The sequence below is a fragment of the Aphelocoma coerulescens genome, chromosome 1A (genome assembly GCF_041296385.1).
Source record: "Aphelocoma coerulescens isolate FSJ_1873_10779 chromosome 1A, UR_Acoe_1.0, whole genome shotgun sequence".
Taxonomy (NCBI): domain Eukaryota; kingdom Metazoa; phylum Chordata; class Aves; order Passeriformes; family Corvidae; genus Aphelocoma; species Aphelocoma coerulescens.
In genome coordinates this window covers 9,902,062-9,928,001 of record NC_091014.1, presented here as the reverse complement: position 1 = coordinate 9,928,001, position 25,940 = coordinate 9,902,062, and the positions used below count along the sequence as shown (strand labels likewise).

The following is a 25,940-nucleotide window of genomic DNA, read 5'->3' as shown; positions in this document are numbered from 1 at the left end:
TCATTGTCATGTTTTGTCAGCTACAGATATGGCCTGTTGTATTTTTTAGAATCTATCTTTTGACTCACTACCTGGATAACAAGCTTTAGCCAGTCATTTATTCACAAGCATGGATTTCCAATATATTTGTCCATGAGCCCTCACACCAGCACTATTTAAAAGAACAACCCTGCCCAAATGTTGGAGTTGATGAATGGGAAGCTTGGATTGAATCACTAGAGATAAAGGGAGTTAGTGTGTGGTGGGGAGTGGGAGGAACTGGTACAAACCTCAGTCTGCAGGTGCTTAGAAACAGCGTGGAGGCTCAGGAAGTGTCTCTAAAACTCTTTAGAGGCTCAGTCCCTGGTGTCCAACATGGATGTACAAAGAAAACTTCTTAAAACAAAGCCATCTTATTTCTCCCTTTAACACAGACTAAAACATTGCCAAGCACTTTTGCGTCTGAAGCTGTGAATTTCATTAAATTCAATGCAACTCGCTCAGCACTCTCTATTTTTGTGTGGCTGAAACCTTTAATTCTCTCCCCACCGCCCCATGGCCAGCATGCTCCAGTCACATCACACTTAACCTTTGCCTTGGCTTCTCAAAAAAGAATTTGTTTCACTCTATTCACGGCTTCAACATTTTGGCAAACTGCACTCGAGCACCGCGCTGGGCCTTTATATTGAACACACTAATCTGATTGTTTTTCCACTCTACAAACTTTGGGTCAACAATCAAGCTGCTGCCAGAAACTAATTAATTTGCAAACAGGCCCCATTTTCACAGGGGGAGAGCTTTTGAAACCTATGTCAGCAGAGCTGGTCACACCATGGTGACATGCATTGTCATGGCATCCACTTTTCGGGGTAATTCTCCTCACTAATTTTTCACCACACACATGAACTCAAATTACCCAGTCAACAGTAAATCTCTATTGAATGCCCACCAAACCCTGAACATGGTGGCCAAGAAGAGGAAATTGGTATTGACAGGGTCAACACTCATTAAATTGATGGCTAGAGCAGAAGGAAAAAAAAAACAAAAATAACACAAGAACGCAAAAAGAAAATTCAGATGTATGTCATATCCCAATAAAGGGGGCTGTAACAGACCCACTCCTCCTTTGTTTAAATCAATTAGTATTCTGCTGTGTGACTCCTACAAGCAGATTTCTGCTTAACTTTTCTGAAAAACTGGTTAGTGACTTTTGTGAACAAGAAAGGAGGCACAATTTGGTAGTTAAAAGTCACTGTTTTTCAAGCAACAGAGCTGTGATGAGCTCTCACAGAGATCATGGGAAACCTACTTGAATTTGCAAGGCCTATAACACAGAGGCTTTGTCTTTGGAATCCTGCAACCTAATCTGAACTTTCCTTTTGCTTAAGCTGATTTGGATCTCTGCAAAGATGATAATTACAAAGAAACTGGTGTTGTATAACTTAAAGTAGGTTCTATACCTAAAGCAAAGCAAAATGCAAACTTAGAACCTGAACACTACACCTGCTCTGGACAAATGACTCTTTTTTTCCTACTGAGATTTATCTCCAGGGAAAAGGGAGAGTCTTCCTATGAACTGATGCATGTGAGTAACAGATAGATAGATAGATAAATATATAGATAGAAATTATCTTTTTAATCATACACTAACTGAAAGTAGTACACAAAGCTTTCTAGTAGAGGTTATTGCCACTGCTTGAATAATATACTAAGTTTGTCACCTTAGGTGGACAGACCATGACTTTACAAAGCCATCCCCTGCCAACTCTATAAGTTATCTATTGGAAAAAAAAATCCATAGAAAAAAATAATCAATCTTAGGTTAAAAAAAAAAAAAAAAAGAAAAGAAAAAGACGTTTTTTAGAGGAGATAGAATATCACTGGGACTATTGATAATCAGAAAATTGCAGGTGTTTTTCACCAGTGTGAGAAGGGCACAGAGCTGCACTACTCCTACTGAATGTACTCCTAGAGTGTGCTCATGCAGATGGATTTTTACACAGCTCCTGCTGCTGAAAGAGGCAGAAGAGAGTCAGGTTTGTTCTTCTGAAGGAGGACCATAGAAAGCAATTCACCTGCATCATCAAATTTGAATCTGAACACCTAAATGAGATTACCAGTTTTTCCCAGTACAGAGATACATTGGTTTATCCACATCCAGCATCTACCCAGAGCTTGTTCTTCCAGAGAAGGTGATGGGAATGGCTGCACTCTCAGATCTCCCCCAGCATGAGACTCATCAGGATTTACTGGGCTGTTAACCTCATATATGTTGATATGTTGACCTTTCAATTCACAATTTAAATAAAACCCTTAAAATTTAGTAATTTTAAGGCACATCACCAATAGACCAGTTCAGTGCACAAGAGTGAGTGCAGATCTCAAACTGGACATCACTGCCAAGTCTCTTTTAAGAAAGACTATGCTGCAGTGATCTGGTTGGGACTGGGGTCATATCCCACACTGCTTGTTTTGAGAGCCATGAACTTCTTTCCTAAAACTGTACTACACGCAGCAGAGCAACTTCTCTGGTCTCCAGCGGAAACAGTGAACAAAGAACTCTGAGCTCTCCCATTATTTTTGATCTTATATGCACTATAAAGAGTCACAGAATGAAGGAACTGCAGCAAAGCATGGCTTCTAATCTACGCTCCCAGCTATTACATTTTTTTGGTGTGGATAGTAAGCTGACCAAGTTAAAACCCATAAACAAGCTCATGGTTAACCATGTAATACACACATATCCTAAGTCAGGTTCCTGGACTAACTAGTATCCTGACTTCCTGAAGCATATTGTGGCTATAGCTCAGACCAATACGTTTACTGAGGCAAGTCTTCCTGCTCCAGGTCATATTCTCTACAGTGTCAGGAAGCCTTCAAAACGTGCAGTCAGACCAGGAGAATGTTCTCTGCTGCTTCATCTTTCCTACCCGCTTTTTCCACTCTGACCTTGAAACCTGTCCTTTGGCTACTTTTACCACCTTTTCAACCTAAACAGAAAAAAACAATCTCCTCCACAGCAGTGACATTTAATGAAGACAACTGCCTAATCCTAGGGGCATGGGAGGGAGAGAGAATGAGATCTATTTCCTAGAATGATTTCAAATAATTTCATTTAGGCCACTTGACGGGAAGATTATATTATTTCTGGTTGTCTCCACCCACCATCTTCACGACCTTTCTCACATCCAGTGAAACTGTTAAGTACATTCTCTAATTGCTACTTGGTCTTTGATTTCTGAACCAAATGCTTCTCTTACTTTGTATAAAGATACAGGGAAAAGTTATCAGACAGGTTCAATTGAATCAACTGGTTCAAATACATGAATATCTTCTGGTCAAGCATTCAGCAGGGCCTTTGGCTTCCTGACCTGTAACCATTTCAGATTAGTGACAGGACAAAAGTCAAGTAATAACAATAAGAAAGAATAGTTTATTTAGTGATTTCAGAAATTCTACGTTTCTTCCAAGAAAAAAAAGAACAGTTTGTAACAAAAAATGTATATAGAAGAAGCTTGTTAGATTTCAATGAGAAAAACAACTTAAAATTCATACTCAATCTCTGAAATATGGATCTACAGACTTAAGGGAGAAAAAAAAACTTGTAAATTGAGTTTGTGTGCCATTCTGTTCACAGTATTATGCCACCGTCACCATAGTTTCTGAGCACTTCCTAGCACTGTGTTAGGTGACATTAGCATTTGTCACACATGGAATTTATCACTGTGAAATTATTTATTACTATTCTTAGCAATGAAGATAACGGGAATGGGGGTGGGAGGACGTATTGAGTGAGAAATGAGACTTGCATATATGGACATGTTTTGTTCCTGCAAGGGTCGGAGTTGTTCATGCCTCTGTAAGCCATGGTGGGAAAGTGTGGAACTCAGTCCACACTACAGCCTTCATGATAGGACATATCAGCTGGTTAATGCAGTTCAAATATAGAAATGCATATTTTAAATGCAAGAGATCCTTTCACAGGAAAAAAAAACAACACCAAAAGAACAGCAAGAAAAATGATATACACAAAAAAATCCCCTCACTGTTCTCACTCATAAGATTGTTTAAATATGACCTTGTAAATTCATGGGAATGCAGACCTGGAAAAGGCTTCTTATTCTACTCATTGTAGTCTCTTGCAATGTCAGGCAAGTGTGCTATATAACAACACATAAAATGTTACCTGAGTTCCTCCTAAAACCATCTAGGCTGCCTCACTGACTACTTCTCTTGGGCAGCTTTTTCTGATTTCATTCCCACCATAGTTTAAGACTTCTAATTTGAAGACTAAATAAATTCATATGCAGTTCACACTTTTTCTTTTTAAATCTCCTTTGTTTAAATAGCTCTCTTCTTAACGGAGATTTTTTGTATTTGTAGCATCCATCACCTCCTTTCTCCAAAAAGATCTTAGATGTATTTAATGAAACAATCCCAGGTGCAAGGATGGTTGGGGTCTGTCAGCCTGTTTCCACATCTGCTTACCTGTATTTTACTGCATGCTGCATATCTGGATTAAGAATATGTAGGAGGTGAACTGGAAAATGGGAAACTGGGAAGGCATTTAGGGACAAGGGAGTGGCACATCACAGGGGGCCATCCGTGGCTATGCATAGGTAGGGAAAGGGTTTGGTGTGGTTGACCAGAGACTAATTATGGGTTCAAGGATCAGAATATGTACACACCCAATTCTCAGCAAGAGTAATTAATTTCTAACATTTTGACACATTCAATGCATTTTATTAGAGAGGTAAAAATCCTATAAACTACCTGTAATCTTGTCTTTCTTTTGCCATACATTACTCTACTGTGCAATAGGTATACATTCAAAATCATGTGTGTGTATTGCCAGTGCTGGGACATTCTACAAAGTGCCATAAGTGGAAACAAAGTGATGGCTACAGTTCTGTTTGAATGCCAGGAGAGTATCAAGTCCATGTTTCCTGCCTTGGACCCTGTTAAATTTAAGAGGACTTTTTTTTTTTTTTTTATTGAACAGTCACTCAGCTTCTATAATTCTCAGCTGTTTATGTAACCGTAAAGTAAAGATTACCAAGGACAATAACCTTGGGGGACTAAGCACAGTTACTACTCCACTTTAAAAATTAAGCCATGGAAAGCATGCTAAAATAATATCATAGAGTGGTTTAAAAACCATAAAAAGCAAGGAAATTCCAAGCCAAGTCTTGAAATCCAGACTGACAGTCTCTCTTAACCCCAGGTCTAGTAAAGAGGGTGAGTGAGGCCAGTATTTCTGGGGTGCAAACCAGATTCATAATACTGTCTTAATGCAGTTTTTGTGATTTCATTTCCTTTCAGATCTTTCTCAGCCCAACCCTGCTCTGCTTTTAAAATAAATGTTTATGGTTATTCATTTTACAAAATGTTAACAATTTAAGGCCAGATCCCCTGTGCTCAAGTCAGAGGAGATGAGAGCAGCTTTAAGCTCTCTCCTTCCACTCCTCTAATCTTCAGCTTGAAAACTGCCTTGGGTGCATTGCTTTTGCATTGCTCAGCATTAGCTCTGGTAGACTGCACTGCCAGTTCTGCCTTCTTGCCTCCAGCCATGCCCTCAGCCCTTGCACGAATGCTGTGGGGATGCTGGACAGCAAACACTGCCTGCTGTGCAGCTGGGAACTCCCTGGCACCAGGAGAAGCTGCTCCCACCTGCTCAGGCTTCCTCTCATCTTTTCCTTTTAACTGCTGCAGCAGTTCATGGAAGCAGGACATGATCCATGCTTCTTCAAAATAACTTTATGGCTCTGAACTGTGAGAAGCAATGGCACATTTAAAGGGAAACTTGCCTGTAGGCAAGACTTTGTAAGATATATGTGTAACATCAAGGCCATTGCTCCTTATAGTAAAGCTGGACAGGAGATGTTTTTTCAACTTCAGAATTTTTTTCCCAAAAGTTCAAAACTATTCTCGACCCTCACTGGGACTGAGTAAGATTGCCAAAGCTTCTTTAGTGCAGAGAAACTCCATGCACGTACCAGAGGAGTCAGTAATGTTTGGTGTGTGCACAAATGTGGCTTATATCAAAGTACATGATTCAGTCGGGGCACTGAACTGCAGCTTTTCATATCCAAGATGACTTCCCTGAGCACCAGCTTATTTTACTGTGTTTTTGCAAAATGCTTCCTTGTCACATCTGGCCAGCTCTGTATCAACAATTAAATATACACTGCTACAGTGACTGATGTATGGTTCCCTAGCTTCTAGATGAATGTCCTGACTACATGGCTATAGAATCAGTCTCCCTTGTTTTATTTGGCTTGGTGACTGTTTAATTATTTATACAAAATGAAAGCTTTAGAAGCCTGTGAGTATTTAATATCTCTAAAAGACTTAAGAAGTCTTTAAGAGCTGCTGGTCAGCACCTTCCCTTGGGCTGAGCACAGTTCTCTTCCTCAAAACATACAACTTCTATAAGAAGGTTGAACATCTCCAGAATGTGACTGTGTGATCTCTGTAGGAACTCTGTGTTCCTGCTTAAATCCCAAAAAACTTAATCACTCTGTGTAATGCTGTCCAACTTTTATGCCAGCTCAGGGCAAGACTTAATTTCTGGGAAAAGTCTGCAAGCTCTTCACGTACAACTGTCTTCTCCTCTCCATTTTTGGTACCAAACAGCTGTGTTTTCTGCACCCTGTTGGCTCTGACCTTAGCCTTAGTATGGAAAAAGCAGTTTAGCTCCTTCTCTGACTGAAGTAAACATTAACAAGGTCTTAGAACTGGATGCCTCACCATCTAGCTATTAAACTCTAGGGGGATGAGAATTTGTCTCTAAGTTTGATCAGAACTGTTGGTTTGCAGCCTTCAGTATATGCCCATTAGAATACTGGTTTTTCACCTGAGGTTAAGCGCACTGTAAAAAGCAACCAGGAAAGGAAACCCACCACTACACAGCAATCCATGTCTTTACTAAAAGACTTGTAAAGGTCTGCAGGCTTAAGGTTCAAAAATAGTTTATACAGATCTTTAAAAAAGCAGTGTACACTTCATTCTTCAATGAGAGGCTGTTTCACTAAAAGTATACCCACTTTAAACACATGCAAACACAGAGCTTCTTTCATAATGATATTTTAAAAAGACAAATTTAAAACAATAATCAAATAATAATGCCTGCAGAGTTTCAAACCCAATCTATTATCATTTTTGGATTTCCATGTTAGTTGCTGAAATTAGGAGAGCTGTGTGGAAAGGCTGCCAGGATCTTATCACTGGGAAATTAACAGTAAAGCCTCAGAGCCTTTAATAGGAATGTTGTAGTGCAGATTTTAGGCCAATCTTTCCATATTAGGAAGGTAAGTGTATTAAATTGCAGTGGAGAGAGAGATTTCAAAAATGTACTTAAGGATCATTCTCTATTAAATTATGGACAGTTATGAGAGTAATTTCTAAAGGTTTCAATTTGATTCTTATCTTGTTTTAAATTAAGTTTGAAACTTTCAATACAGAAATATAGCGCAGGAACGTTACTTAAGAGTTGGAAATCACCTTCACCTTGTGATACAAAAAATGCTGTCTTTCTACTTTTATGCTCATTTTGAAAAATACTTAAATTCAAGATAGCTTGAGGTTCATCAGCTCTTTACGTGTGACTGTCTTCTCCTCCCCACCTTGAGCACAAAGCAGTTGTGGTTTCTGCACCCTGTCCGATGTAACCTTAGTGCTAATTTGGGAAAAGCAGTTCTCACATTTAGTGCTGAAAGACTGATAACCAAATCCACAAAGGAATGGCACATTTTCAGCAGTGTAGTACAGGGGCTGTGGACAATGGCTGCGCTTTCCCACTGCATAAATCCCCCTGACTCAGCTGTCATTGTGCAAATCTACTGCACAAAAGCAGATTTTGCTTGCATGATTGGGCTTTATGTCATCATGACTATCATAACAAAAGCTGGTGTTGGTTATCTTCAACACATTATTACTCTACCAGGTATCAAGATAGATGGGTATGTCTATAACCCTTGTACTTTACTGTTTCCTGAAGTCCAGAAATTTTGTTTATTGTCATAATAAAATAACCCAGTGAATAAAATTTTTGGGTTACTGGGCAAGCACAGACTGTAGAACTTAAGTTTGCAAGACCTGAATCTGTTCTCCAGACAGATAGTAGTCACATGAGTTACAGCAAAACTAAATTTAACAGGATATACATCACATTCATAAACTTGTCATATTAAAATACAGATCCATACTTGTCATATACACACTTCTATGACATGTGTATCCAATGTATGTTATATATAGAGTTGATAATCCAACCTGCAATAGCATCTTGTGGTTTTAATTATGAGCCAGGGTCTGATGTTGTAACGGATTGTATATACAGCTAATGTGACACCCAATTTGATACTACAAGGTTTTGACCAGCTAATAACAAACTGTGTATTAAAACATACTCTGCTCTTACACATTAAAATTTGTGTGAACAGTTTGCACTAAATTGCAAAACCACATAAGAAAGCCTGAACCTCAGCAGAGACATAAATAACATGGCTAAGAGCAAAAAATGTCTAAGAATAAAATAATTTGTGAATTCAAAAACAGGAGTGCAGGTGCAAGCAGTATGTACAGCAAAAGTAGAGCTAGTTAACTCTTAAAAAATTAAAGTTTAAATTAACTCAGCAACTATAGTTAGTATTACTTAATTCAAATGTCAGCTTTTTCAGACAACGAATTCTCATTTCCAAAATGCTCATATCCTTGTATAGCTAAAGTCAAGTGTAATTCCATTTGAGCTATTAGAAATTTGACTTCAGTAGAACTCGGCTAGAGTACTCAGATGCATTCTAAAGTATTTTGGTACACAAAGCCAAATTCAGATTTTCTCTGAAACTATCTTTTTCTCCTCAGACATGCAAATAAACAACCACAGGCTTGATTAGTAATATCCATACAATAATGTAAGCTATTGTGCCTTGCTGAACTATTGGATATTTTGAAACCAAATTGCTTGAAATGCCCAGGACCCCTTTCTCTTTTTCCAAACTCCTGACAACTTTGGCTTCCTCAAGAAGTTCTGCTGATTGACTTTCTGCTGGATGTGGCCGTGTCCCCTTCAACCCAGCAAAAATTAAACCTTGTACAAGGCACAATCCTGCCCAAGGCTCTGGAGCTACTTTGTGTTGATGTGTGGCTGATGCCTCCACAAGCCTTGAGCTTCTGTCCAACTTGTAGTGTCTGTGTGTGTTTTAAATTTAATCATACTCCACAAATCTCAGTGTAATTAAACCAAAAATGCTTCTTTATAAATCACTTTTGATTAGTTTAACTGGTTTAAGACAGAATTCTGCTCCAAATAAAAGAGGAGTGTATATGTCACAGATGTTGCTGGAACAAAGCTGTGTGCTAGTCTTTAATGGCTGGATGAGTGTAACCAGAGAAATGTATATTTTACATACCATTTAGCCACCGAGAGTCGTGCTGCTCTGTTCTGATGGGATGGTGATGCCCCAGAGTTCGGAAAATGGCAAAGTCCCTGCCCATGAAGTCTGCTGCTGTGCCAGAGTACAGTTCTCCATCTGTGGGAGGACATAATTGTAAGCAACATTCCTCAATTTTCCAGTCATGGTAAATCAGAGAAAGCTGTCATATGTTCATATTTTGCTAATGGGGATAATGAGTAAATTACAAAACAACAAGCCATATGCAACCTATTGTCATTGAAAATAGATGATTAGACCCAATTTCTCACTGCAGAGCCTAATTGCAACCTCTTGCAAATGAGATGTATCTGCTGACTGCTGGTGCACTTCCCAAAAATATGTTTGAATTCTTAGGCTGGAACAGCGGCAGCCAGCACACCTACCCTGGCAGGCAGGAGTATGCAGCCTCAGAAAAGCTACCTAACTGTGAAATTGCCTTGTTTAGAACAGGAGTTTGGTCTGGAGACCTCCAGAGGCTCCTTCCAACCTACTGGGTTTATGTAACTCTGGGAACTGAAGAGTGCAGCTCAGTCACTTTTGGTTCAGAAAGTCCTTAGATCCCTTCAATTTTTCCTATAGAAATTATGTGCTTTTTTCTTTGGTTGTTTTAAGGGTTTTGTTGTTGTTGTTTTGGGGTTTGGGTTGTTTTTTTTTGTTGTTGCTGCTGGGGTTTTTGTTGTTCCTTTCCTATTTTGTTTTGTTTTGGTTTCTTTCCTCTTTTTTTTTCTGAGCAAGCAGATCCTCAGAAAACAGTACACTTTACAGGAAAGACAGAACATGCCTTTCTCCTTTGGCCACCTTTGTAATTGTGGTACTGGAAAAGGGCAACAGCTAAGGGAGAGAATAAACAAGATCATTCCCTGCTACCTTGACCCCCATGAATTTCACAGTGAACAAATGAACTACAAATTGCCCTATGATACTTCAGCCCATAAATGGCACGTACACAGCCTAGCTGGAGATGAAATTCATCCCAGTGTGTCCCTCCTCAGCCAGCTAGATGTGCCACAGGGGAGACTGAGAGAGGAAGAGAGTGTCTAAATTCCAAGGAGCAGATCAAGTTAAATACCTGACAACTGGTAGAGACAGTAATAATAATAAGGACATTGTAATGAGACCCACAGAAAAGAACCAGGGATCGAAGTACAACACATATCTTTCTGACATTAATCTAGAGCTTGTCCATGAAATTACTCTGAATCAAAAATGCTAAAAATGAATTTTTAGGACTGTGTTCTACATCTGTAGGTGAAATGAGATAACCTACCCTGTACTGTTAATATGGAATTAAAAAGCATTATTCCTTCCAACTACTACTTTCAAGCTACCCATATTACACCGGTCCCTTGTGAAAAAGACAAGTTTGAGGATAAAATAACTCTTTCTTTAGCTAAGGTAATACATTTTTCATGGTCATGATGAACTCTACCATATCCTCATTTTAAAACACCCTTTTAGGAACAAGGTTATCATTTTCATGGCAATTTTAGGTATTTCCACGGTGGGACAACCAGATCCAAGCATGCTTATTGGATACCACTGGCATCTTTTCCCCTGAACACTGACACCATGAAATCACCAATTGAACCTACAGTGGCTCTGTACCATATGGCAGTCATGAAAGTCAGGAAGGGTGAAAACATGACAGCGGAAAGGCATGGAATTGAATGAATTCACAGTAGAGATTAGAAGCAAATAGACCAGTCATGCCCAGCAGGAGGTGTAATCAGAAGGGAAACAGAACAGCATATCATTAATTAACGATTTATCATTCTTCTATGTAATTTTCAACTTTTTTTGAAGGGGACACAATCACTTAATTATAGTGATTATTATGTACAGAGTATGCAGCTGAGATTTTAAAGATCATAAAACCTTTTTGCCTGTGAAAAGGGCTTTGATGCTATGCTTAACCTTTCTTTAACCTTATCTTCATTTTCTTGTCTTTCAATCCCTAGTGAGTTCTGATAAATCAATATAAATCAAAGGGGAAAGAAAAAAACAAGGCCTATTTTTCTTCCTAGTTATCAACAGATCTAAAGGTCAATCAGTCAAGAAAAAAAATCTATATTTAATACTATATTGTTAAAATTAAACAAATACAGTTCAAAAACTAATTAAAATCATAGACTTGATATATTTAGAATGGTAAGGTTTTTTGACACCTCTGTTTCTAACTTGATATATAAACACCTCTGAAATCAACATATTTTCCAGGGTGGAGTCAGCTCAGCTGAAGAGGACACTACAAGGCTCTTGTGGCTGATACTTTTTTATCAATGGTGACAGGGTAAAAGTTTTGCCAATAACTGGCTTCAGCATGTTTCAAATGAGGAAGGGTCTGTAGAAAACTGTCTGACCTTTCTATCCTCCCTACTACAGCCCCTCCAAGTTTCAGTATACCTAGACCAGTGCCTGAGTTTGAACTGATCTGCTGCAGTCATGCAAAAAGGGGATTTTGACTTCTTCCAGACAGAAATACCAAGGAATACAATTTATTTTTGTAAGGCTTTAGATAATTTTTGCAAAAGTCAGGGTGAGCCTCAAGTCATGTCCCAGATGTGCACATCCTTTGAGTTAGTACTATGCAAAAGCTACATGAGGATTTTGCCTCCTGTCTAGATAGAAGTATATTCATCTTTGTTTCCCTGTGTATACCTTCTTTTGGACTGAAATTTACTCATTGCTTGTCTGGAAAATGATTCTTTAATATCATGGATAGTCTTCACTGTGTTATTTCTATTGTCAGCAGTTTTAAAAGAAGTTTTATTAACTTTAAGAAGAAAGTGGAAATCAATAGTTTGAAAACTGACAAACATTTATCAAAGGGAAAAAACAAAGGAGAAAAAAAAAAAAAAGAGAAAACTTGTCACTTTGTATTTCCAACCCAGCAGCACAAAGGAACGACTGTCCAGAGTGGATGGATGGCCCTCATCTGTCTGCATAGGAAAAAACTCTATGTTTTGGACAAAAAACACCTATTGTACAGGAGTAGCATGCTGACACATGAATGTAAACAGAAATACATATACTGACTTTACTAAATAAAGAGGGAACAATTAAAGTCCATATTAATGCTGATTTTTGGAGGGGAGGAACCATTTTTGCCTGTACTGTACATAAACAGCACAGAATTCTGAATAACTCCCCAAGGTCATGAGATATAAAGATGTCAAAAGCTAAGCAATATGCAGCTATTTGATATTCAGCTATTCAGCTTTTAAATAAGATTGCATTCTTAAAGAAAATAATTTGTGGAGAATATAGAACTGCAAACTTTCCTTTGGAAGTAATAAGGAAATTGAACGAATGAGGAATATAGGCAAAACCAAGCCTTGACTGTCACAAATGATCTCAACAGTAACAGGGTTCACAAATGAAATCTATCGTTGGTTAAACGGTTTATTCACTAAAGTTAAGATTTTCAGACATAGTGGTGGTTTGACTTCACTTCTTTCGAAGTCAATAACTAAAACTTCCCAGAAAGTAGAGTAATTTTAAAATCTTGAACCTCATATGTACTTAGTAGCTCATTTCTAAGAAACAGAATACTAAAGTCCTTAACTGGTGAAAAGCCACTGACTTTCAGATCATATTAATACATATTTGGGAGCATTCAGGCACATAAAATGATTTTTTAAAATGAAAAATTAAATAATTGTTAAATTCTAAAAGAAATTGTGAATTGCAAAAGAAAAAAAAAATAATGAGACACAGGAACATAAACAGCTTTGAGGATTCCAGATAACCAAAGCTTTTGAAAATCCCAAATGGTAATTTCCAAAAACAAACTGATATTAGCACAACGCTGTCTCCTTCTCTGAAGGTTTTTTTTTTTTTTTTTTTTAACTATCCCAATACAATTCCTTTAGTCTAATACATTCACTGATATTTTCTCCTGTGATTATATTCCTTGGAAAGCATGCTGCTTCTCATTTTTCTCCTGCACTGGAATACTCACAAGTGGTGCCCAGGGATTTCTTAGTCTCTACATTTCATGCATTAGCCCACTCAAACGGAGAGTGTTTAGTTAGCAGCACATAGATGGGAATGGCTGCACAGTGTCTTACATTACTAGGAACCAGTTATATCATGTTCCCAGCTGGCATTTACTTTAGGGTAGGGTAGCAATAACTAACTTTAATGAACAACTGTTAAAAAAATAATGAAAAATGTTTGCAGGTGTATGGAACAAGGAATACATACTGGGAAAATATTGGAACAATTTAATAATGATGAACTGTTTATTTTGGTTTTGCTTTAGTGTGGGTTTTTTGGTTTTTTTTTAATACTGTTGATTTTTTTAGGAGAGAGGGAAAACTAAAGATCCTCTTTACACTGGTAAGAGTTTGTTTCAGCTGAAATACAGAATAGGCCCCATGGGTACTAATGGCTATTAAAGACCTGAGGTTACTTTTTGCAAATTAACCTTCATGTTTTGCCCAAATGCCTAAAATTCACTTACCTAAAATTTACTTTCTAGTTACGGTGTCAAAAACATATTCATCTTCCACACTTTGAAAAACATCTGTTTAGTGTTTCTGATGAAGAAGAGAGACAATGTCTCCCTCCTGTATTCCACCATCTAAATTACTCTTCTCAGCCTTTTTTTTTTTTACTTTCCTGATAGTTACTTTGCATTACTAATTATAACATTGCATTTTAATGAGTGCTGGGTAATTCTTTTACATAGTTTCCCTCTTAAATTTTAGTTAAACCATGGTCACTTACGAGGACAAATAATCTGGCACGAGGGGCCAGTACTAGCTGAGTACAGCTCAGCCCAGGAGAAGGGAAGAAGCCGTGAATCCATGTCCCTCTTGGTGTGACACCTTTGTGGCCAAGAGGCTCCTCTGGCCTTCATGCCCACACTCACTGCCTCACTCCCATGCTCCCTACTTTGGAGAGCAGTTGAACCAAACCTCTCCATGAAGTCATTGCTTGGCCAGCTCATCCCCTGTTCCTTAACTGTTTTGCGGGGAGGAAATTATTTTGCCTTGGGTCATCATTTTACCATAAAATGCAAGGTTTTTTGGGAAAAAGAAGTTATTTTTTGGCAAAGAACCAGTGGTGAATTTGGTATACACCCTCTGAAATACACACTGCAGAAAAGGGTCGATGTAACTGCAGCATCATAACCAGTAACACAGTGTGGCTGTGAGGCAACTTTAAGGAGGCAGAGAAGGCTGCTTGTGTTCAGGAGAGCAGGAATGCTAATTTTAGCTTCACCTTGAGTTTTGTATAAGTGACTGAAATAGAAATTTGTCGCTGGCTCTGAATGCTCAATTTGCACCACGTTCTATTGTGTTAATACACCCAGTGGCTCTAACTGAGGCCTGATTCAAAATAAAAGATCATGCTCAGTCTACTCTTTATCAGAAGGAAATATACATGGAGTGAAAATTATAGTGACAGGAAGTGGGCTCAAGAAAGCAAAGATGTTTTAAAGACATGAAATCTAAGCCAAGGGAAATAAGATAATCATATTTGTGCCAGACTGAGTGAAAAAAAACCCAAAAGGAATGTGAAAAGTTAGACGCTGTTGACTTTGTGCAGTTGCATACCGGGTACACCATGTAATACTGGCTTGTCATCATTCTCTTCTTTATTGTGTACTAAAGTAAATAGTAAAGCTATTCGCTTGAGAGTAGCTCTGCCACAAATTCAAGTTGCTCCAGGCACTAATTTATACACTGGCCTTTCATACACACTTTTCTTTTTCCTTTTCTGTTTGTATAGGGTACAAGTTGGAGCAAGATGTACATGTCTTTCTTGTTTTTCCTGTTAAAAAGTGTGTGTCTTCAGGTTAGCTCATCACCTGGGATCATTATGGGCATCTAAGATCAGGAAATGAGGCACACTTAGGACTAAATTTTTGTTGCCATCTACTTTGCTTAATTTTTAAATGCAATGTAAATATAATAAGAGTAGACAGTAGGCAAGGCCATAGGCTGACAATATGGACAAAGGCCTGGAGAAACCAATGTGTCTTGTTATGTGTCATTTCTTGAAAACTTCTAAGAGAATCTCTGATTTTCTGAAACTATTGTTGGACTTGAAGTTGCAATGAAGTGCCAGAAAGTTACATATAAGGATGTTAAAGATAAGGTGGCTACACCTAGGCAAAGTTGTTAGGGAAAGAAGAATCTGTTTCCTTCTAATTGTCTTACCAAACATCTTTTTGCCTTTTTTGTGAAGTAATAACAATGAACATATTTAATTCAATTAGATAAATTAAATCAATTAGATAAATTCAATAAATTGTATTAGTTCAATTAAATTGACACAGTCCAGTTGCTTCATATTTACATGTTCCATGAAATGAAGGATTACCAATTCAGAACAATTTATTTAAACCTTTTTTCTCTGGCCAGGAATTTAATTATATTTACTCTCAGACAGATCTCTCCAGCTGAAACACCACCTTAAGGCCTAGACCTGTGGCTGTTCACTGATCTTCAGCTCACATGCAAGGTAAAGTTGGGTGACAGACACTCCTTGGCAGAAAAACTGATGTAAGGAATTATTTATTCCTGCTCTCACATAGCTTGCAGCTGTGCTTGTGTGACCACTAGTGTGGCCAGCCTGTAAAGTGGGTGACTAGAAGGTCTCCACCTAGATGTGAGGAGGAAAAACACTGCAGAATCAAGGTCTTGCAGGGGTATAAAGTGGCTCTTGTGATACCTGAATCTTGGTTTACACCTCAGGACAGCTGGGTAAACTGTATTAAGTCAAAATTACTTTAACCTGGAAATAAATTGCATAAAACAAAGGCCTATCATAGGTGCTACAAGGAGAAAAAAACCCAGAAAACTGGCAAATGATTTACACCGAATGCACATCTCATTCATTGAACTTATTATGTGACACCTACCTACTAAAAGTGAAGCTGTCAGCAGTTTGGGATCATAAGGGCTTTTCCCCCGCCCATTTTCAAAATGTGACTCTTCCATTCTAAAAATGTTGTCCTGTGAAATAAAATTTTAAAAAAAAAAAAAAAAAGGAAAAGCAACATTATTTGATGAAAGAACACTAAAAATTAATTTCAACTAAATAGAGTGCAGTGTATGTGAGTCATATTGGGGTTTGTGGCTTCAGGGAAGTCAAACTGCACTGGATGAGGATCTGGTAAAAGTGCCCACCTCCTAATCAGTATGTGCTGAAGGTTAGTCAAAGGCAAAAATACACATAAACAGCTTGTCTCTCTCCTGCTCTACTTAACATATAATTTATTTTCATAATAATTTTCATGAGTTTATTGGATTCTTTTTGCTTTCACTGAGAATACATCTGAGCAGAAGTAACTGAAAAAGCAGTAATTTGAAACTTTTATCTGAAGAAACGATAAAACCTATTTTTCACTGACTGTAATTTTCTGACATGTCCCACCACTGCAGATTAGTACATAACATGATGCTAAATTCTGCTTTTCCTAGCCTGAGCACTAGTGACTTACTATTTTATACATACTCTAATTCAATTTCAACTGCATCAGGAGAGCATTATTATTATTATTATTATTATTGTTACTATTCAGCATCTTGCAATGAAACTTTTAAAATATACAGGCTGAGGGTAAATCATATGTGAATATAAACGAAGATTAAAAAGGGCCTCAGTCAACACCAAGTCAAATGAAGGTAAATAAATCCAAAACAATGGGCTTTTCAGTACATTTAATTACTTTAATTTTAACTGGGGGACCAAATCTGCCAATCAATTGGAATAGTATGTTTATCTTATGTTTTGCACTGAGGATAAAACCAGAAAAACAGATTTTTTTGCACAGAAGTCTCCCACATTCACAGAAGACTTGTGAAGACCTCACTAAAACCCAGAATTTCCATTTCCCACCTGCGCTGTGGTTAATTTGCACTGACACCTAATTAAGTCAAGAAGCCCCAAAGAGAAGAGATCAACTTCCACGTTGGAAGCAACATCCCCCTTGGCACCCTGCCTTACCTATATAGCTCATCCATACTGAACCCAGGCATGAGCCAGGCTAGTGACCAAACATACTTCCAAATGGTTTTATTTTAAACCTACAGAGTCCATGATTCTGGAAGTAACAGACTACAGATTTTATTACTGGCTTGTTCAATTACATCACACAAGCACATCTCTCTTTGCATTTATTACATATTTTCAAAGGAACATGAGGGGGATTTCACACATCCCTCCATTCACTGAAGAAAAAGATGAAGGGAAAATGAACTGTCAGCAGGATAGTCATCTATGGCTTACTGCACTGTAAGATAAAAAGGTTGGACACAGCTTCGAGAAGTTTGATCCCAGAATTCAAGCTCAATCTCCTAAGGCATGTTCTTGTACATGTAGCCTGGCTGACTATGTTTATACAGTCATCCTGTATCTGCAATATCTGACATAGAATTACATTTCTTTCTTTCCTGTTGTCTTTCTTTCTGTTCTTAATAATCCAGACACATTCCTTGCTTCTCTCCAGTTTTCTGACTCCTTCTAACGAGAGATGGATAAGTAATCAAAACAAAAAACATTTCTGGAATTCTAGTGTAGGGTCCATATCTGGATTTTGCACAATAAATAAAAGTAGTAAATTGAGGAGAATGCTAAACCTCAACTGCAATAATAGAAAATGGCACTAATGCTACAAGCTATTACTGAAAAATGTTATTATCAATCTACATTTTCTTGGCATTTCTTCCTAGTAGATGATAATTGCTCAACCTGAACACCAATGGATATCTGATAAGGCTATGGAGTCAGTGGCATGACAGTTAAAGCAGAATATACTCCCAAAATAATCCCATGTGTCATTATAAGACAAATAGGAAACAGATGTGGAAAGTGATTTGGTGTAGGAAGGATCTGATTTTTGACTGTATTCTTCTGGCTTATGTCATTGTAACTCTACTGATATTGGTATGTAGAAGGCAAGAACAAGTGGAGACCTGGGTCAGCATTAAGTCAGAGATGATCTACCCTTCTCTTTGTGTTTGTGGAATAAAACATTTGAAATAAGAGGCCTGAAAGGGAAATCCCACAGTGTTTTCAGATTTCAGTTAAAAACCAATGAAGAGACAAGTACTATAAGTTTCCAAATATATGGGTGAGTAATAATGACAATAAATACATCACCGTTAAGTGCCAAAGAAATGTATCATGGTTAGTCTGAAGCCCCAAGGAGTTCTGATAAACATGCTGTAGAGGAAGTCTAACCTGTCACAAACAGGGCAACTTGCCCAAACAGCCTTTTTGGGTGCTGGAGTCAAACTACCTCTATCTACAAACCAACAGAACGTACAGGCAATGGAGGAATGAACTCTTTTCTACATGCCTCCCCCCATCTTAAAAGCCTAGGAAGCAATATAACTTGTGATAGGGACTTGATCACACCAGTCGCTTGTCTGTGGCATTTCCACCCAAATTCTGATCAGTCTGCCTGGAGATAGCAAAGAACAAGGCTCTGCTCAGAGGTTTAGGGGATCTTTGGACTATGTGAGTGTGGCCCTCTTTTTCACAGTACAGACATGAGCTGTCAGCTGGAACGAATGCACATTGTTCTCAGAAAAATTCTGATCAGTTAATAATTTTGCTGCTTCTTGGGTTTTGCAGTTAATTGAATACAAAGAATGGTACTGCAGTGAGTCAGCAAATGCCTGAGCCATAGACAGCAAAAACCCTCTGTATTAAACAAATGCTCAATGTTGCAAAGTTTTATGAGGGCTGTTACAGAATCAAGGACAGGAATTCATGACAAAGCAAGATTTCCAGGTGGGAGAAAAGTCTCTAGAACTGCAAAAAGAAGAAGGAAAACAAAAATTCAAAGAAAGGCCTTTGTAACTTAACAATTAGTCCAATTTATTGTCTAAACCCTTTCATTAGTTGCACTGGCAGCCAAAAAGGACATTACAATGTACTTCAAACCTTTTTTACAGATCCTTGTAGCTAAAAACCTTGCTGTAGCATGTTTTATGGGTTATTAAACACTAAGTTATATCTCATTGATGCTTCTTTATAATCCATAGTAAAACCACTGAAAATTAGATTGTTTAGGTCTTGAAATTCCACAAACCCATAAAGACAACAACTGCCTGCTGGCTCATAGTATGACATGAATTTTTTCACCTAGTAAATGCCTTGCATGGTAGGAGATAATGCTTTTGGCTCCTTAAAACATATGTTTTCCTGTAGCAGATAGTGTGATAGATGGCAAGACTTAGCCAAAAAGATCTATAGTTCAGTCCTGGAAATGAATGACAAAATTGTTGTGATTTCTTGTGATCTGCCACTTCAAGGCTCCAGAGACTCGCGTTCAAACAGCTGAAATACAACCGAAATAATGTGTCGTATCATGACACTGAGTGGTGACAAGACATTGCCATTTGACTAGACATTTCACATCTTATTATTGAATAGCTGCAGCCAGCCAGTGTGCCAATAAAACATGTTATATAGTCATAAACATACCAACTCTATACCCATTTATACATGTGTGTATATATATATGTATTTATACCCAGTATGATAAGTTCTTAAACAATTTTTTTGCATGTCTGCCTGTACCCAGCCCATCCAGTACTATCTCAGTGTAACAAAGACAAGGGAGATGAAAATTTGCATTAGCTGGTATTGGTAAATATATAATTTACTTCCCAGTTTAGTACTACTGCCTTGCAAGTGCAAATGTGGCCAGTGGGGAAGCACTAACCTACCTACATAAATCTGGACAGCGGTGACTGCTGAATTTCAGGGGGATTTTTTTTCTGAAACTTTTCTGGCAATTCTCACAGAAATCATCCCAGAACTGCAGAGCCGAATGCAGTGAAACCACTGCTGGTCAATAATGAATAAATACAGTGCAAACAAATGATCTGAAGAGACTTTGTTGATGGACCGTGTGCAGCTACTATGAAATTATTACTGGTTTCAATTACAAGGCATGGAATGACAGCAGTGATGCTCCCAAGCCATTCTAGTGCAATGGAATGAACTCATATCCTTACTCTTGTAACCCCCAAATCATAAATAGAAAGGAGCACATCTCCAGGGTATCTTTCAGGGACTAACTGATCTCCACGAGAAGCTGCTGAACGAGGAATGGTCCAGAAACATGCAACGGGCCTAGAGCCTTAGGAACTATCACAATCTTTGCTTAATAAAAAAGGTAGAATTGGCCATAGCTGTGAGCATTTTTGATGCTGACATTCCCCTTGCTATTTTCACGGACTCTGTTGTGCTATGATGAAGTATTTTATAAAACAAGCTGATCAAGGGAAAAAAAAAAAAAAAAGACAAACCCAAAATTAACACCTCCGACCCAAAACCCCAGAAAAAATAGCTCCAAGAGATTTCCAGAGTGCCTGGAGTATAACAGTGCATCCATTTGGAGGACTTTAAAGCCAGTGGCAATGCCTCTTAACTGAGTAAGAAGCTGCTGGCATTGAAATATTTTTTTCTCTGTATAATTCAGTATTGGAAAGTACAAAAGAAAAAGTTCCACTTCCCACTCAAGAGAAAAACTTTCAGTCTTGTTAAGGTTTTTTATCCCCTCTACATAGAGACATTAGTTGGGGTGGCTGAATTTGCTGCTCTGGTCACAGCAGAAGGCCACAGGTTTCTCTGAATGAGGAGTCAGAGCAGCTCAGAACTGCAGTTCCCAAGGACAAGATCTCATCATTGACCACAGAGGAACCTTCATACGAATTTAAATCTGAGCTAAGAGTCTTTCTAAATGAACACTGCAGAGGCAGCTGATTGGAGACAACTGACTTGGAAAAACTGAAATTTGATGATTTTGCTCTTTGATTTTTTTTTTCTTTGTTTTTCTTTTTTCTCTTCTGCCTTCCAATATATTAATTTCAGTGAATTTTTGATTCACCTCTTGCCCATACATCTTTCTGTGCACACATTTTATCAAGGCTATTTCAGAGAGTCTTTTGAGTAAATTGCACTCTGTGAGAATTGATTTATTTATGAATTATGTTACTTTTCAAGAATAGTTTTAAGTGAAACAACTGTGCAGGATATGGCTACGTTGTTATTGTTATTATATTTCCCATTTCACACTTAATCTATTGAGTCATGAAAACTGTTAAATATGAGGACTTTGGTTTTGGGTTTGGGAATCATGCTGTTACAGAACTTTTAATGAGAAACTTTTATTAAATTTATCCCCATGGAATGCTTTATTTTAAAAAAACGTGCAAGTGCAAATAAATATAATGTGAGAAATTATGCAAAAAATACAAATATTAAAACAAAGGTAAATGTTGAGGCAAGTGGTAACCATTAGGGAAATAGGTGAAAAGTGATTAAAGCAGTAACACAACTGCTTTAAATCATTAATTATTAGAAGGGGAAAAAAAAAAAAAAAGAAAAAAGGAAAGAAAAGCACACAATGGGCTTCTGTCTTTTAATCTTCAGGTTCCATGTGCTATAGGGTTTTACCTGCACACATCTGGAGGACACTGGGCTCTGCAACACCTTTATTACATTTTGTTTTTCCAACTTGAGGCTTAGCAGAATTGAGTTATGGAAATCAGTTTTAAAATCCTATGGGAAATCACTCAAAGTGACAGATCTTTAGCGAAATGGTGTTCCCAAAGAAAAGACTCCAGCTTCTGTAGGACCTGGAACTGGAACTTTCTGGGATGGCTGTGCTGTGCTGTGCTAAAGGGGACAGAGAAGGAACTTTGTTGAGGAGCATTTAGCTGCAAAACTGATCACAAGCCAGGAAGATCTGCCCACCTCTCCATGCCTCCCCCTCAGGCAGTTTGTCCAGTTTCCTGATGACTCCAAGACTTCTCAAAGAGTCTCTGCATTAATCTGTGTCTTCAGGCTCAAGACATATTCTTTCCACTATACTTGCAGATATTCACTGACATTTTGGTGCCTGTAAATCTTACTTTTGATATCAAGATAAAAGCTGTTGAGATGATGACCAGCTCCATGCTTCACTTCTGTAAATTAGTGAAAGAACAGGAACAGGCCTCTTGGTTTCCTTCTTCTTTTATCCCTATACCTCACTTCTACTGGAAAGTTTTCCTAGCTTATGATCTTCAGAAGATGCCTTAAAATGTAGTAGGCAACTCTGGAAAGCACAAGTTTTGAAAACCTAACTCCCTAGGCTGAATTTGGACAACTCACCCTCTCAATAATTCTCTTTCAGTCAAATATCAAACACCCCACATGACTTCACTTTCTTCTGAAATTAAATCTATCAATATTTATTGATTTATCATACACCTTTGCGAAAAGGGAAATGTTTTCTATCTATTTATCTATCTATCTATCAATCTGCATAATTATAATCCAATGAATTTAATGAAAGGGAAAATAGCCAACTGGGCTGTTCAGGAACAGCTGGTTCAACCTATTCATTATTCCTAGCTCATGATCAGTAAGTGCTTCTGCTTCTGATTGGGAGAGAAACCAAGTGTCAATGTCAAATGGTGAAGACTTGTTCACACCTGAACATACTAGTCTGCATACTAATAAAGGTATTTATATGAATAATAGCCTCTTTCAAATCACTGTGCAACATATGTAAATAAAAGGAGGGCAGGCACAGTCAAACTGAGCAGCTGTTCAAAAAAGATACCTATGTTTGTGAACTTGCTTTTGCAATATTTCACAAACTAAATACACCAGACTTACCTTTCATGCAACAACTTTTTGGGTTTGATTTTATTTTTCCCTGATGATGTCATTTACCTATTTGCACCAATTTTAAAGATCTGCCTATTTTGGATAAAGTATTCTAATTCTAAAGCAAATAAATGAGCAGACTTGAGTTTCATTGTCGTGTCTTTATACTATTTATTGCTTTAGAAATTCCTGCAAGTATGGAGTGATTAGAAAAAAGAAAACAACTCAAAACAAACCAAACACACAGCTAACATGAATGAGATGTTAACCTTGACTGATTAGTAAAGACACCAAAAATGTCATCCCAATGGCATACCAGACACTAGATACCATCAAGGATATTGAACAATTCTCAGAGGACACTGAGAATTAGAATGCCTTTGTATTGCAACTTTCTGGGTTGTCAAGTGTAATACATCACCTAAGATGACTGTCTGCCTCATATAGGATGACCTCTGGAAATATAACCACCATACAATGACTGACTGTTCTAGTCAAGCTATTAAGTGGTCTGTATATGTAAGAAATAAGATATACAAACCTAAAACCAGTACATGTAACTGAACTACATAACCAAAAAGTATCCATTCTTTAAGTGTTCTTATTCTTACCCCCAACATATTTTCCATTAAAAACATTTGGAACAGATTCTAATTGCTTTAGCAGATTCTACTATTATGTTAAATAAATTATCAGGCCTCTATTACATGATTCTACAAGTTTTCTATGGTTATTTTTAGCATTCAAGACCACTTCTTTCCCCCTTTGTCTTCTGGATTTCCTGTATGTTATTAGACTGTGGTGAGGTCAGGCATCAGAGGAAATAGCAGCAGTGCTGACTCCTAGACTCAATGTTTTATGAATTACTGAGCATCAGTGATGTAATGGCAATAAATCTAACCCAGTCTCAGTCTTTTGTCCTGTTGTAAATAAATGAAGTTAGCAAAGGTGTTATTTTATTCAAAGCCTTCCTGATGAGAACAAAAATGTTTCCCCCAGGGGATTGTTTGTAAAATTGCTTCTGTAATTAGGGTGTTGTTTAACAAGAGAAGGGTTCTCCAGTTTTCCTGGGGAACTTTCACGACTGAGTCAAGGATATCTTATTTACAACACAGAAATGGCTGCAAATTGGGGGAGCAACATACATAAAGGACTCAGTCAAGTGCCACTAACATATAAGCATATGGCCAAGATTGTCTAAATCCCAAGTGATTTTGCAAACTCCCAAGTTGGGCACCCAATTTAAAACTTGCTCAAGGGCTCTGATTTTCACAAATTCTTTCTTGGGCAATTTAAAATTCTGATACTTGGAGATGTTAGTCACTTCTGAAAATGAAGGCATATGTCTGCACTGCTTTTTAGCCTCTCTGCCTTTTAATTCCTAGGAAGAAGAAATCTCTAATATGAACACAACCTAAATTAAAGGCTTCAAAAAGCTGACTCTAAATGAATGACAGAATAAGGAACAAGCCTAGAAAAATACAACAAATTCTTTTTCCCTAAAATAAGACCTTGTGAGCATAGTTTCAGAGAATTTGTGCAAGTAACAAAAGGGCAGAGAAGTATACCACAGAAACCACTGTAACAACTATTAAGCTTTGCTTTTTTCTCTAAGATACTGCAGACTATTTGTAGCATTTCATGCAAAGGTGCCTGTGAAGTATCAGCTCTAGACCAGTGTTTGATACATATTCAGATTTTTAAAAAGACATAAACAAAGTCTGAAATACAGGAGCTGAAATTCTGACCCTTTAGGCAATTTTGCTTTTCCTGAGGCAAAGCTTAGATCTGAAATCTCTGCAATAAGCACTTCTCTTTCCTCTTTGTTCCCTCCACGTGCTTTCAGTGTTACACCACCCAGTCTTTCTGCAGCCTCATTTGATTTTTCTTCATTAGTAAGAAATAATATCGTCAGATTTTAATAACTGGTATTGCAGTAGAGAACAATGAATTTGAAAAGGTAACTTCTATTGTGCACATGGAGACATAACTAACAGTAGACATAATTATAAGCTCTCTCTGTGACAAGCTGCAATTATTCCTCACAGCACTGTGTCTAAGAGCAATGCAGTTCTCATACTGGTTGGGTTTTTTTCTTTTAATTAAAAAAATCAAGAATATTTGATATTCTTTCCCCAGTGCAACAAAAACTTCACTGACACAGTAACAGATGGATTTAAGTGGTTTTGATTCAAGGTGACTGAAAAAAAGCACATTAAAATTCTCTCCTTTATTCACTACCTTGCCTGCTTTTCCAACACCCAGCAGTCCCCAAAAGGGGGGAGAATCAGTGACACTGGCAAGAATATTTGATACACTCAGCTTGTATGTCTATATATGTATATTCATAAATAGGAATGCACAGTGTCAGCAGGGCTAATCAGCATCCAACCAGGTTACTCAATTACTGATACCTGTGATTTTGAAGAAGAAATGCAGCTTTTCATTTAACAGAATTTTGGCTCAAAATCCTGGCTCATTCTATAGTATAGTGTAGTTTAGTATGGTTTAGTACAGCATAATATAGATTGACTTTGTTGGTTAAACTGACAAACACATCAACTTTTTGTTTTCTGGGGTTTTTTTGACAAAGAAAGCTGACATTCAGATTACTTCATTTTTCACCACCCACCACCAGATCACAGACATGGTGAGAAGTGGTTGTGGTCATGAACTGGGTTATGCAGGACCTGCTCTCTGCACAGGGTTAAGCACCATAGCACTAAACACCACAGACTGCAAGAGAGGGTGGTGCCATCCCAGATGTGCTGTGATCCCCAAGACCTTCATGGGTATCTTCTCAGGCTCTGCTCTCAGAGCTTCAGCATGGAGCCCACTGAAGTCACAGAAAGATTCCCTTCAAGTTCAGCGAACACCGGAGGAATCTTCCTCATA

At 37.8% G+C, this 25,940-nt stretch overlaps 1 protein-coding gene across 1 annotated transcript in view; it reads right to left on the bottom strand.

Moving 5' to 3' along the window:
- Positions 1 to 25,940, bottom strand: part of SEMA3A (semaphorin 3A) — a 172,180-nt gene that overhangs the window by 51,367 nt on the left and 94,873 nt on the right. Inside the window, exons 5-6 of the mRNA XM_069035440.1 lie at positions 16,291 to 16,384; positions 9,393 to 9,512 (exon numbers count right to left, since the gene is read on the bottom strand). Coding sequence (XP_068891541.1) covers positions 9,393 to 9,512; positions 16,291 to 16,384 — 214 coding nt within the window. The remainder of the gene's footprint in view (positions 1 to 9,392; positions 9,513 to 16,290; positions 16,385 to 25,940) is intronic.